Below are 14298 nucleotides of genomic sequence, written 5' to 3'. Positions count from 1 at the left end.
CTGTTTTGAAGTTTTATGCTTTGATGAAAAACCTCAACCACTGATCACAAATAAATATGTTCTATTAACTAATTCAAGAGACTATGGACTCAAAGGCCGTGCCCAATCGATTGGAATTCCCCGTCGATGAACATGACTGATTGATTTCTAATGTTTTCAGACTATCACTTTGTTCTAGAATCAAGATTGTTTCCCTTGAATTGTCTGAAATATATGAAATTCGGCAATATTCACCATGAGATGAAACATTATTTGCTCTTTAAAGTTAAAATGTATGCATTGCCACGAAAACTGAATGTTTAGCATAGATGTGATCAAAGCTCAAATTTTTGAAACCATGAGCAACAGGTTTATGCAAAAACAATTCGAATGATCATTATTATTTAACAAGCTGGGAAAACAGGGCAACTTCAGAAAATCTTGGCCGAGCTAGGAAATGCAGCTGCTAAATTGAGCAAATGTGTGATCAATAGCCCCAGTAGTCATTCCTGATTTCATCATCGAACTTCTTTTTGAGCTCCGGATGCTTTTCAAAGTATTCCTCAGCGGTCATGGTGCTGATCTTTTCCTGTTCAAATGACAGGCGTGAGAAATCATAGACTGTTACATGTTAAAAACAAATTACACGTCCGTATTCCACTTACCTTCAGTTCTTGAACCTCAGCTATTTCTTTCTCCAAACGCTCGGACTCCTTAAGAGATTTCCCTTCTGCTTCTTTCAATTCCACCAGCTATATACCATAAAAACAAAAAGTATCAGATAAAAGGGAAGGAGTTGATACAGCGAGAGAGAGAAAGAAAATCATGTTGATCCTCACCAAAGCATCAAACTTAGATTTGTATTCAGGGGTGACTTTGTCTACATACTTTGGGACCTCTATGCCTGCCAGAAATGTGTTAAAAAAGAACAGTCAATTAGATGAAATAAGATTATTTTAGAAGCCAAGTTGATTAAAACTGCAGAAAAATGAGTCAAGAATCCAGTAGGCTGGCTCTCTGGTTTCAATCATTCCTGGTTTCAATGTTTCTGATGTTTCTGAACAATGATAAGAGGCACACACTCAGCAGCATAACACTATCTCAGGGAAAAGACGCCTTCAAAGTGTCTAGATTGGGACGAGAAACCTCACCTAGTAATCACCAACACTTGTCTCCTATTATTACCTGAATTTGGATGACCGCTGGCACAAAGCATTCACAGCCAGCCAAGCTACGGCCAGGGGGCAAACTTCAGGTATTACGTATAAATATATCTAGGACAAATTTTTTGCTGCAAACCCAAGTTCCTTTTGGACTCAATTAATAAAAACATACATAATATTGCTCAATCTAACTACTTACAAATTCTGGTAGCATTTGACAGATACATTATATGCCATAATGAATTAGAAAATTACTTTCATAAGCCTGTTTGTACATGTCCACCAAGCGAGAGCCAATTCCTTTTCTGTAATACTCCCAGTCAATAGGTTCAGGTTCCTGAACAAGGCAGCAATGGTGTTATTACTCTTATCAATAATTATTGAAAACTACAATCCTTCTACGAATGATCTCTGTAAACTGCCAATTCAGAAGAATTTATAGAATTACCTACCATAAAAAGTGTAATAGGATTGAAATTTACATTTTTTGTTCTTACAATTAGAAATTTCAGCTGCAATGCCTACAGTTAGATGCCTAGCACAATATTAACTAATTAAATACTGCACTCAAAAAAAAAAATTCAATCATTTCATTTGGGGGGGGGGGATCGAAACTTTAAATCAATCAAAATGTTTGATTGATAACAATACGATGTAGAAAAACCCTAAGCCACAAGATCTAGCCAAAACCACACAGGATGAGAACAATCGAGAGAGAGGAAGAGTGTTTAGGTACCTGGCTGAACTTGGTCTGAAGAGTGGAGTTGACTTCGTCGAAAGCGCGACGGAGAGTGGCGAACTCCTTGCGTGCCTCATCGGAGACCAGCATCTTCGCCATCCCTTCCCAATCTATGGTCCTTCCGGCCTTGAATGCGACGTCAGCTATTTTCTTGCCAGCTCCGCTCATTTTCTCTCTCGACTGATTTTCCCTTTTTCTTTTCTCTTAATTTTTTGATTTTCTCAGCTCCCAAACAACAAGCTTTTGTGTTTTCTGAGGGTATCAAAACAAAGAATAAGTGCTAGTGACAGAGAGATGGCAAGCCGTCTCTTTTTTGTTTTTTTTTTTGCTCCCTGGATATTAGTTTGGGCTCAATCCAGTTGAACTAAAAACTATTTCTGTATACACCCAAACTTATTCTAAGTGGACTCTCCCATTCAGTTAAAAAATTGCTTAGGTTAAGGATTCAATTGGTTTAGGCCCAAACAGTTCATTGCAATATTTTTTTTTTCCTCTTTTCTCAAGTCGTTTTTTTTATATCTGAAATCTAAATAAAACTGAATTAATATGAATTCTGAATAGAGATGAATATTTAAATCTGAATAATATATATTTTTTTGTCTGAATTACTAAAAATAAGCATTAATATTTTTTATTTTTTAACTTTAAAAAATATGAAAACCAGAATTTTTACATCTATATCCTTACAAATTATAAATGTTAAGCAATTAATAACATCTCAAAGTATAAAAATAAATTAATATATTTTCATGACATAATCAACTCAATTGAATACAACCCTTTAATATTCAAAGTTACTATATGTTAATCAATTTTATTATTGTTTATGATGTTTCATATGAAAAATATTCATTTGAACTTATAAAGATAAATAATGTTAATTTGAATAAAATAAAAATAAAAATAATCTACCACTATATTATCACAAGTTATAGAGATGGACAGTAATGCTAATTATTAAACTTATTTAGGTATGGATGAAAATTAATTAATTAGACAGGTATATTTTGAAGAATATCAAACAGAGTTAATAACTTAACTGATTGCAATTAAGTCAATTAAATTATTAAATCGAAAAAACAAACAGCCCCTCAATCTGTCAGATTTAGACTTGAGAGAAGGTACCTACGAGAGTAAAATAAGTGCAAAACTGAAGTTTTTGTGATGAAATTGTAGATTAATGAATCTTTCACGAAAGTAAAGGGTCTAATAATACTGGGATTTTGTGTTCAAATTTGTGAAAGAACATTAACAAATTTGCTTTCAACACAAGAAGACTTTTCCCTCTCGTTCGAAGTCGCTTCACCTGCGCGTTCATGTATAAACACAGAACGCCCGTCAAGGAGGGTAAATGATAGCGATATATACATAACCAATCGAAGTTAAGAGTTCTTTCCTTCACATCATTTTCTCAACTTGATTTTCACCAAAAGTCATTCCGAGTCTCTTGGTCGTGATTGTGTGGAATTAATTTCAGAAAACTGGGTTTTTGCTGCCGTATCTTCTATTCAATTAATTTCCTTTTCATAGGGAAGTCTCTTTGTTCCCATCACGAACTGGATCTTTACTTATTGCGGCTTCTAGCATTATCTTTTTTGGTTATGTGATTGAACGTCAAGAATTCTACTAACTGAATAAATCAGTGTGTCTCGTGATCGCTTAAAAGTACTTTTAAGTTTCCAACAATTCGTGATTAAATTTGTTTACAAATAACTACAATATTGTTTGATACAAATATATCCAGAAATGGCAAAAATCCATTTCTTGAACTGTATTAATTTCGAAAGTTTTGCCAATCAATTGTATAGAACGAACTGTCTTAATTATATAGAAACCAATGGCGTCTCGTTTCTATATTTGCTAAGGGTAAAGCTAGATGAAAATCATGTGGGAAAGAGGATACAAATGTCTTAGATTTTTCTTCTTCTTTTTTTGACAAATTTATACAAATTTAAGATACACGGAATGTAATTAGTGTGGCAATTGACATTCTTGTTAATGCGGTTTAGCCACATCATTATTAATTATAAGATGAAGATTTTCCGTGTGAAAGTATTAATACTGCATGTCAATTAAAACGCGACGTGTTGTATATATGCAAATTACTCAATCTCTGTAGATCAACGTCAAGTGTTAGGCGTAACATTTTTGCGTAGCCAATATGTGCCACGTCGTTAAGAGATAGCTAACCTTGGTGGGTACGTAAATTAGAAAGAGTTTAAAGGGCCTGGTTGGTTGGTGTATCAAGACTTTAATATAGGCACCGAAATTTGAATGGCTTCCATAAAGGCATTTGTAAAATCGATAGGCGCAAACGGTTTGCAAAATTCTTGTACTGTGAACGTCGACCACTCAATGGTATAACGATTCATTAAGTAGTATTAATGGTAGGATCTGACGGATCCGACAATTAATAGTATAATGCCGGTTTAATTAAAGAGACAATACTTTCACATTGAAATCGGTTGAAAAAAAAAATTTCGGTTAATTAATGGCTCCTAATTGGGGGGACAGAAATTATATTAATATGCGCAGATATCACCGTAAAGATAAGTTATGGGGTCCAAGGAGTTGCAGTTCTTCAAAGTTTAAGAATTTGACCGTGTGGTGGTGGATACGTTTTAATAGGTTAAATCACGTACGTTTGTCAGAACAATAGGTTAAGGTTCGATAGAATGATGGTGACAAGCGAACTTGAATGGTTCGTTTAGAGAGTTGGGAGGCCGATCTCCGAGCCTAACAAGTAATTCAAGAAAAAGATTTCGATCTTAATTGAAATTAGATTTAACTTATTTAATTATATGCAAGTTTTATATATTGTGCCTCCTTTATTAGGTTTAAAATTCATTTCAGAAGATTTCAATTTTTTTTTTGAGAATTTAAAAGTTAATTCTTATATTTGCTAAAATAAATTTACACCCGTTATAAAATTTCTCAAATATTTAAGTGCACTGCAGATTCTCCACACGGTTGATTAAATTTATAATACAGTTCACAATAATTATTTTTTATGTTAAAGTCTTTCACTGTGTCACCGTCTCTTCTTAGGCACATTATTGATTAAAAGCATGCTATGTGCATTTTGATCATTGCCAATTATTTTAAGATTTAACAGAAAAATCAGGATGAAGGGCACAATCAACAAATTTATCGCAATATTTCTTTCCGGACTAAGTTTACAACCCATAGTATACTTCAAATGAAACTTTTCTGTCTAATTCATTATTACTAATATCTCTCTTCTTCTTCTTCTTCATCAATCATCAACTTCATGTAAATTAACTCTAATTTTAAGTCCAAAGAGCATCCCAAGTGGAGGCAAAATCCTTGTCATCTAAATAACATGTGGTGGCGTCGTCGTCATTGAATTGCTGTTGGGGCAAGACCCTATTCATGGTTTCTTGAGGAAATTGTGTCGTCATTTCCTTGCAAATTAGGGCAACCAAATTGTCTCGTTGGCACTGCATGCTGACCGTCTCGGCTTGTGCCTTGGCCAACTCTGCTTGAAGCTTAATCACTTGTTTCTGGAGTTGACTAATTGCACCCGCGCAGCCATGCACCGGATTTCGGATTCTAGCGTTTGCTTCGTAGACCATGCTGCTCACTGCATCTGATCGTTGACACTCTGGCAGTCCCTGAAGAACACAATGTTTTGTTAGTACATACAAGGGTAAATGCTAGCCACAAATAAGAGTAGATGCCAGCTCCTTCTGTCCCTATAGTTTGAGCTAATTATAGTCCCTGTCATACATACCTGCAAGCACTTGATGATGTTGCTAGCTCCGAAGACTCTATGAACAATGATGAAATTTTGTGGTTCAGTTGGTGGAAAATATGGAGCTAAAACACACTTCTCGTCGCATCTCCGGCGAAGGCTTTTGCAAGCTGCGCATGGACTAAGAACAATAGGCGGTGGGGCAGCAAGATTTGGAGAAGATTTTGAAGGAGAGGCATTAATGCTTGGAGAAGATTGAAAAGAAGGAGAAGGAGAAGAAGAAAGAGGGGGAAATGTAGTGTGCATGGTCATGAAATTGATAATATAATAATGCAACTTTGTCGCTGCGCCACTCCTCTTGAGTGAATGAGTTATACCAAGTTGGTATTTATACTAATTTTTAAGTCCATTCAAGATTTACACAGTATATTTCAACACCTAATACATTCAACTTTTCTACTTCAATAGTTGAGTCGTCTAGCGACTTCCATGCCTAACTAAAGACAAGGAAGCTAGTGCGTAGCTTCGTGCACGTGTAGTTAATAAAAAAGTTATCAATTTGTCTTTTCCAGCTGATAAGCAACGTGATTGGCTAGCCCCATAATAAATACTACTTTTGATATTACATTGGTATATCTAGAATATATATTTCAGAATTCGGAGCTAGAGAATATTTTGCATGACAATTTAATCACTCTTTTCATAATAATATAAGGTAACATCACTTGCACGAATAAGTTTATTTTTTTAACATAGTTTTATTCTCAATTAATGAATTCTTAAATTAAATTATTAATTTTCATACTAATGACTCGAATTAACCAAAAAAAAAAAAAAGCATTTGATGTTTGTGCTGTGTAATTAACAGCTTGAAGTCAAAACAAATGTATGAACTTGTAGCATGCATAAATAAAACGGGTCAGTTAATTTCATCAGTATATATACATAAACCAATTAAGAAACCCCACAAGGAGGCAAATATTATTTCATTATATTTTAATCAATCGACGCAGAGTCAAAATATGTACGTGGCTGCACACCATTGGTTATCTCTTTGGCCTCGATCGTTTAGTGGGCTGCTATAAATTCTTTTAAATAAAAACACACAGATTAGAGGGATCGGTGAGCCAAAATGCAAACGGATTGACTGGTCCGGACAAATTTAAGACTATGATCAGTTACTCAAATGTGGGACAAGTAATGTATTCACGTGAAAAAATGGAACTTACGTGATTCACGTTTATCGGCGCGCCTGCTCAGGTGGTAAAACGGAAAGCATTTTATCGCGTGACTAAAATATATATTGTCAACATTTTGCAGCTTGGCATGATAATTTATCAAAGCACAAGTGATGGCCATGTGATCGAGCTAGCATGCAATATTGAATCTCTTTTCTGCATGCAAAGAAGAATTTTGACTTTATTTTGTTCACATAAGCAATGCTCATCAAGTCTAGAAAATCGATCATTTCCTCGTGCAAGAACCTGCACATGTATTATTGAATTAATTAAAGTCCGTCTCGCATTTTTGCAATATCTTAATACTTTATCTAGCTAGAAAGTTTGAATTTCTTGATTAATTGGCCATTGATTAAGTGCTTGAAATCTATATCGATATAGCTAGCATGCAACCGTTTGGTGGAATCCGGATTTTGATTCAATATGATTAGGCCCTGATTGGAGGTTGCTGTGAAAAAAAAAACTGTAATTATGAAATAAAAATTAACAGTATGTTGTGAATATAATTTTAAATTATAATTTTAACAGAATTAGTAAAGATATAATGATTTTTTCAATCATGCAAATATAAAATCAAATCAACTTAATTTCCAAGATATAACAACTAGTGTTTACTAAATAGTTTAATGCTATAGTTTTTAAACTACAATTATCTAATTTCAATCTTAAATAGGGCCTTAATTACAAATATGTACATGTTTAAACTAGTTATTGAATGAACGGTAAATAAACTTGAGACAACATTAAATTCTTGAATTAACTTTTGAGCCTAAATTAAGCCTGTGATAATTTTGCAATAGCTATAAGAGAATGATCCACCGACGAAACTTTAAAATCAATGTCAAGAAAGAACATAGATTCGTAGACCGAATATTCTCATGAAGACTCTATGAGACCCCTGCAGTACGGACAGAGGCGGATGTAGTGTAGGACTAGTGGGGGCTCAAGCCCCCACTGAAAAAAAAAAACTATTTTTGTTTGAAAGAAAAATTAATAAATTTTTAAATAATCCCTGTCACATTTTTAGATAGTCCAAGTTCTTTCAGTTTTTACAACCACAGTAGAGAGAACATTTTCAACAACGAAATTTGTGAAGAATGAACTTCAGAATCGGATGGGAGATGAATGGACAAATAATAATTTGATTGTTTATGTAGAAAGATGTATTTAATAGTATTGATAATGGATTTATTGCACAACGTTTTCAGAATATGAAATCTCGTAGAGAATAATTGTAACTGTGTTATCAAAAATTTTATATATTCAAGTTTCAGTTTTTATATTTTATTATCATTTAATTTAGCCCCCGGTAAATTATTTTTCTAGATCCGCCATTGAGTACGGATACGGTGCATGCTGGCCAATTTGAAGCTGAGTTGTCCAGGATCTTCTTTGTGTTCAGATTTGTGAACAAATGTTTTCACGTCATGAGTCACGATGAGCTAAATACTTTAATTGCAAGTCATGGGGCAGCACATGGTTACAAGGTTTTAGCCGTCGTCGGATCTGATCTTGAAGGTTTCCAAGAAATGCATATCCTGTGAAACTTTTGTTAATTGAAAAACGAATGCTTGTGAAGATCTTTTGATTTGAGCCTGCGTTGAAGCTAGCCAGCAGCGGCACGTTCGCGCATGTTGTGTCGATGTTCGGTTTGCTAGTTATTAAAAAAGTGTACCGACTCCTTAATCACAATTGCCGCTTTAAGCTATGAAATTCAAAAGACAAATTAATGGATCTAGATTAGCTGAAGTGAGATATAAGTCAAAACTACTGTTGAAAATAAAAACTGAAAAATAAAAGTTGATAGTATGGGGTGAATACTATTTTTAAATAATAATTCTGATAAAAATAATAAATATATTATAAAATTCTCATCATATAAATGTGGATTAAAATTAATTTAATTTATAATCCACATCTCAAGTATTTACAAAATATTTTAAAGTTGTAAATTTTAAATTATAGCTGTTCAACCAAAATATATATTAAATAAAAATATTAATAGTCTATGCTTGATTAACCTCTTAAAAAAAAAAAGCTTTTTGACTAATTAGCTTTCAGAACATGACTAAGTTTACAATTCTGACGTAAAGACTTGAAACACGACTTAAAAAGTTTGACACAAAGTTTAATTTAATTTACAATCCACATCTCAAGTATTTACAAAATATTTTAAAGTTGTAAATTTTAAATTATAGCTGTTCAACCAAAATATATATTAAATAAAAATAATAATAGTCTATGCTTGATTAACCTCTTAAAAAAAAAGTTTTTTGACTAATTAGCTTTCAGAACATGACTAGGTTTACAATTCTAACGTAAAGACTTGAAACACAACTTAAAAAGTTTGACACAAAGTTAAATGTTCTAACACAACTTTTTTTTAAGACTGTTGTATATATTACAATAAAAAATTGAGTAATGCTACACATCCCAAATTTTTTATCCCAAATGATGTGTCATTTATTAAGACAATTTAGATCAATTCTATTATGTCACAATTTAAATTTCTACCCTCACAAATATTAAAAAATAGAATCCCAACTTATGTGAGGACTCAAACCCATTCGTTCAAATTTTGAGCATGGATTACCAATGGGATTGGCTTCTGGCAGAAAACTTGAAACATGACTTGTATGACACGGCATGCCATTAATTGATAAAATTGATCAGAATATCTGAATTTATAATTCATCGTATATCATTATCTTTTATTTATCTTTATCACCACTTCATAGAATTCATTCATAACAATATTAATTTATAGAGACGTTATTTCTTTATCATATATATTGTGTACACAATAACAATAAATTCACCTACCCAGTGGATATGGTTTCGCTGGTGCACTACATAGATATGATGCATTCATAAGCATCTTAGGTAACGATTCAAAGATTCAGACCCACAATAGTTGATAGTTGGTGGGTTACAAAATTAATATTGACCCATACGTAGATAATTTCAAACGATATTCATTTTACATTTATTTGATGAGTGACAGCTTGTTAGTTTTGAATATGCTTTCACATTATCAATTGGATTTCTGGTATGAATCGTATTGGAATCGATATGGGGCATAAATTGAATGGGTCCTTCGAATTTCAATTTCGTTGTCCGCTGCATTTATGAGTTTGTATGTGATCCACGTGTTTGTCAAAACCAGAATACATATATGGAATATTAAGCCCTCTGAGTGTTTATTATGGTAGAGCAAATTTTTACATATATAGAATGACGTATATAACCTGTATGTGAGCCACTTGTTTATCAAAACAAGAATACAACATGTTTTTTGAATCAAGAACCCATATGAGGAGAATGAAAACTAAAGCATATAATAATAATCCTCCTCACACCTACCGTAACAAAGCACTTTGATTATTAATCGGCAACTTTTCTAATCAAGTATGTTTAGCTTTTTTTAAATCTTGATCATCTGCAATTAAAAGGTCAAAAGTGTCAACCACTCCTATTGCTTTAACTTCTCTTCATGTCCAGAGAGGTTCCCAGGTAGAGCCAAGACTGTATTCGTCCAAAAAACAGCTTGTATCAATGAACTGCTGTGGCGGCTGCTGCTGCTGATGACGATGCAGGACTTGTTCTTGAGATTGAGCCATTTCCATGCAAATCAAAGCAATCAAATTTTGTTGCTGGCTTTGCATGGAAGCGAGCTCGGCCTGTGCCTTGGCTAACTCAGCCTGAAGCTCACTGACTTGTTTCTGCAGATGGCAAACCACGCCGGCGCAGCCGTAGACAGGATCCCTGATTCTGGAATTTGCTTCATAAACCATGCTGGTCACTGCGTCTGCCCTTTGAGGTTCCGGCAATTCCTGAATATTTTTTAATGGCATAATATCGGTTATTTAAAGCTAGCTAGCGCGTCGAATTGATTTCTGGAAATCAACGCTAATAATTTGTATTAAAAAAATATTTTTAAATTGGTTTAGGACATCAGATAGAAGTATAGTGTTGATTTCAGTTTTCACATGGAAGTAAACAAGTGCATATATATATGTGTATATATACCTGCAAGAACTTGATGATATTGCTAGCACCAAAGACTCTATGAGCTATGACGAACTTTTGTGGTTCAGTTGGAGGAAAATATGGAGCTAAAACACATTTCTCGACGCATCTGCGGCGGAGGATTTTGCAAGCAGCACAGGGGCTAAGAACTATAGACGGCGGCGACGGTGGGGTAGCAAAACTTGGAGAAGATTGTGAAGAAGAAGCATTAATGCTTCGAGGAGAAGAAAAAGATGGAGTGGAGTACTGTTGAGTAATTTGCATATTTGTAATTGGGGTTGCTACAATATTGTCTTTGCCTTCCACTTTTGAGGGAGTTGATTAGTAGTCAGTGAGAAAGCAAAATGCAATAAGGAGAAGAAGAGCTGCCTTAGTTGAACAAATTAAAGCTAAAAGCAAAGTGGATATAAATAGAGAAAACTAATAAAGCAAAGAATGGGAAGGCTGCTTTAAGAATATGTCATCAAATTCACAAGGTGACGTCATCAATATAATGTATTATCTATTGAAATTCTTTAACTGAAAAGAATTTATGACAATCAAATAAAGAGTGATACTGAAACTACTGTTAATGGCGATTCCTTGAGAGCAAACATTCCTTTGCCACTTACCAATTGTACTACGGATATAAAGCTCTAAAAAATGATATGGTACTGTCACACTAGCTAGTTTATAATTTTTTTTGTCAGAGAACTTCCTTCACAGCATTTGAGATTAAACATAGAAATTAAAGTCTCCTTGATACTTAGGTGTTGTGATTCTTAAACCTGTAACTGCTGTAAAATAAAAGATGTCTATAATAGCAGAACTTAAAAATTAATTTAGTTTCTAAAACATAGTTCAGTATTTGAGGTTTACTAAATATTTTAGTTGTTAGTTTAACTTTCACAACAACTATCACACACAACAACGTCACACCAAGCTTTGAAGGGTCTTGTTTGAGTAATTTTCAAATAATTTTATTTAGTAGGCATCCCAAATTAAATTCCTAAAGGAGGTTGGAAGTTGCAAAATCAATTTGAACTGTCCATCCTCCTACTTCATTTTTGAAAAATAAAAAAATAAATCAATTGAGATGTTAGCTTAAATTCTTCGTTCAGCAAGTCAAGTACGGTGGTAGTGCTCTAGAATGATGAACTATCGTTGTCCTCAAGACTTGAAAAGTAAAGAAGGTTTCCCGTACAAAAGGGGGAACGATTGGACTATCAATGCACGTCATGATAAACCAGAATTAAAATGCTAATTCTTGACTGTCAATTAAGGTCGAGAGTCACATGCATGAATGTTTAATACAAGGTCATCTAATTCAAATACTTGAAAATGGACAAGTAAAGATCTTTGTCCTTCGAGTTCGTCCCCTAACAACAGTTGCGGTCTATTGGGATCTAGCACTGCAATTTCCTGGCCTATTACTAAATGATTTGTGCATTCCATACGGCATCTCATTAACTACATGTTTAAGATTGTGGATTGCCAAAACATCACTTATTTAAAAATCTACCCTCTCGTCATGTTTGACGATCACTTATTTAACTATTGATAGAGTATCTAGTTTAAAAGAACAGCCCAAATCAGTTGTGTTCGGTAAAAAATAATTTGACGATCTAAACATAATTTGGCCATTTAAAAGTGTAACAATTTACCCAAATAACAAAATACTCTTTCTTATCTTTAATCCTAAATATATACCCTAACAACATTTGGCCTCCCTAAATTTTCAATTCTAGCTCGGGTCCTGTGTACAAGTTTACATAATTAAAAAAACAGAAATATATGTTCATGAAGTGTTGGAGTTGACTTTTTTTTCATAAAACAAATATATGACAATACAAGCTAAAGCTCTTTAAGATATATATACAATTACTTAAGAGAGGCAACAATGTTTGGTGGTACATAAATGAGAGAATATTTTTAAGGCCTGGTGGGTGCATATATAAAAACTACTATATCAAGATTAATGGCACCGAAGTTTGATTGGTTTCCATAAAAGGATTTATAATTATGAAAGACATTCATAAACTCTTCGCAAATATAGTATGCGCACGTCGACCAAATTGATTGTTTATTATAAGATCAAAGAGTGGGCCAACGTTTATTTATTTATATGTGATTTCAACCGTTCATATTTATAAATACTGACAGTTTTAAGACAAGCTTTCACATTAATTCAAATCGTGTGTAACGTTATATTTTGAAGTTACTTTTAGGTATCATTTCTTTACTTTTACTTAATAATTATTTTTACCACCTAGTTCCCTTATAAGTTTTTTAAGCATACTCAAAATAAACACAATAAGTCTTTTTAAAAAAAAAAAATTGGTGACATGGAGGAAAACCATGTTACAGAGTATGGTTAGAGTATGGAGTTGCAAGCATAAGATAATTCTACTGCTGACGTGTTCAAGTTAGTTAGCTGACTCATATTACTGTTAACAAGTTTGTTAAGTACGTGTATTTGTTATAATAGACTTGAGTGTGTGTATTGATCTTTGTATATAAAGAGAGCTCAGATCATTATTATGATTGATTGATTAGATCTAATAAACTCCATATTCTTCTTGTCTCTTTTTCTTCATTTTCTCGTTAACTTTCCTGTTAACCAAACACATTATATTACAAATTCTCACACGGTATCAGAGTAAACATGATGAGCTCTAATCAGATTTCTGGATCCTATAGCTTTGCAACTCCAGTCAAACTAGATCAGAATAATTTCATTGTTTGGCGTACTCAGATCTTAACATAAATCAAAGGAAACGGTTTAGAAAGCTTTGTCAATGGTGATCGAATTTGTCCAGAGAAGTTTCTCTCGTCAGCAAGCACTATTACTAGTCGATCAACTCTAGTAGAGGATCAAGAGATCAATCCAGAATATACAGCTTGGACTAAGACTGATCAATTGATTCTGAGTTGGATGATGTCGTCCATCCAACAAAACTTACTTGCAACAGTGATTTATTGCTCCACAGCTAAAGAGCTCCTAGATGCACTCACAAGTATGTTTATCTCTCAGTCTCAGGCTAGAATTATGCCACTTAAAATGCAGATTTAAACACTTAATATGTTTTATACCTGGGCATGAAGCAAATAAATGCAGAAACAGGTACAACTCTGCTTTTGTGCCTTCTAGGAATCAAGCTAGAGGAGCATTTAATGGCAACTTTAGGCCTGGTCAAAGGAATTTTGGAAGAGGTTTTGGAAACAATGGTGGTCGATCTTATAATGGAGTTTATGGTAGAGGTTTTTATCCTCAGCCTGGCAATATGTTTGGTCAATCTAATCTTGGAAATTCTAATATGCCAAGAGGTTCTGATTATCAAGGCTATGTGATGCACTCAGATCCCACTGCACTTTATGTTGCTCATCATGGCAGCTCCTCTGGTTTCACACCTTCTGCACCTGTTTTTTGTTCCAATGAAGATTATAACAGTGGTG

At 33.7% G+C, this 14298-nt stretch overlaps 3 protein-coding genes across 3 annotated transcripts; all 3 read right to left on the bottom strand.

Moving 5' to 3' along the window:
- Positions 1–279: 279 nt before the first annotated feature.
- LOC102621805 (ATP synthase subunit d, mitochondrial) lies at positions 280–2164 on the bottom strand. The gene is made up of 5 exons (XM_006485863.3): positions 1879–2164; positions 1398–1479; positions 819–883; positions 645–731; positions 280–568 (listed from the first exon to the last, which is right to left on the bottom strand). The coding sequence occupies exons 1-5, from the start codon at positions 2047–2049 to the stop codon at positions 467–469; spliced, it is 507 nt and encodes a 168-aa protein (XP_006485926.1). The 5' UTR covers positions 2050–2164; the 3' UTR covers positions 280–466.
- Positions 2165–5007: 2843 nt separating this feature from the next.
- On the bottom strand, positions 5008–6087 carry LOC102627876 (LOB domain-containing protein 1-like). Its single transcript, XM_015532653.3, has 3 exons — positions 6082–6087; positions 5636–5989; positions 5008–5516 (listed from the first exon to the last, which is right to left on the bottom strand). Exons 1-3 carry the CDS (start codon positions 6085–6087, stop codon positions 5172–5174), a joined length of 705 nt encoding a protein of 234 aa, XP_015388139.2. The 3' UTR covers positions 5008–5171.
- A 3923-nt stretch (positions 6088–10010) lies between these two features.
- On the bottom strand, positions 10011–11539 carry LOC127898635 (LOB domain-containing protein 1-like). Its single transcript, XM_052439986.1, has 2 exons — positions 10864–11539; positions 10011–10667 (listed from the first exon to the last, which is right to left on the bottom strand). The coding sequence occupies exons 1-2, from the start codon at positions 11125–11127 to the stop codon at positions 10326–10328; spliced, it is 606 nt and encodes a 201-aa protein (XP_052295946.1). The 5' UTR covers positions 11128–11539; the 3' UTR covers positions 10011–10325.
- Between the last annotated feature and the right edge of the window lie 2759 nt (positions 11540–14298).

This window comes from Citrus sinensis, chromosome 4 (assembly GCF_022201045.2).
Source record: "Citrus sinensis cultivar Valencia sweet orange chromosome 4, DVS_A1.0, whole genome shotgun sequence".
Taxonomy (NCBI): Eukaryota; Viridiplantae; Streptophyta; class Magnoliopsida; order Sapindales; family Rutaceae; genus Citrus; species Citrus sinensis.
The sequence above is the reverse complement of the archived record's forward strand: the minus strand, read 5'-3'. Positions and strand labels throughout refer to the sequence as shown.

Excerpts from the sequence above, each read along its gene's own strand:
- LOC102627876 (XM_015532653.3), bottom strand. Across the intron at positions 5,517-5,635 it reads ACATCATCAAGTGCTTGCAG|GGACTGCCAGAGTGTCAACG; the intron begins GTATGTATGACA and ends TGTGTTCTTCAG.
- LOC127898635 (XM_052439986.1), bottom strand. The coding sequence starts at position 11,127 with ATGCAAATTACTCAACAGTACTCCACTCCATCTTTTTCTTCTCCTCGA. Across the intron at positions 10,668-10,863 it reads ATATCATCAAGTTCTTGCAG|GAATTGCCGGAACCTCAAAG; the intron begins GTATATATACAC and ends AAAAATATTCAG.
- LOC102621805 (XM_006485863.3), bottom strand. The coding sequence starts at position 2,049 with ATGAGCGGAGCTGGCAAGAAAATAGCTGACGTCGCATTCAAGGCCGGA. Across the intron at positions 884-1,397 it reads GTACAAACAGGCTTATGAAA|GCATAGAGGTCCCAAAGTAT; the intron begins GTAATTTTCTAA and ends CATTTCTGGCAG. Across the intron at positions 732-818 it reads AATCTAAGTTTGATGCTTTG|CTGGTGGAATTGAAAGAAGC; the intron begins GTGAGGATCAAC and ends TATGGTATATAG.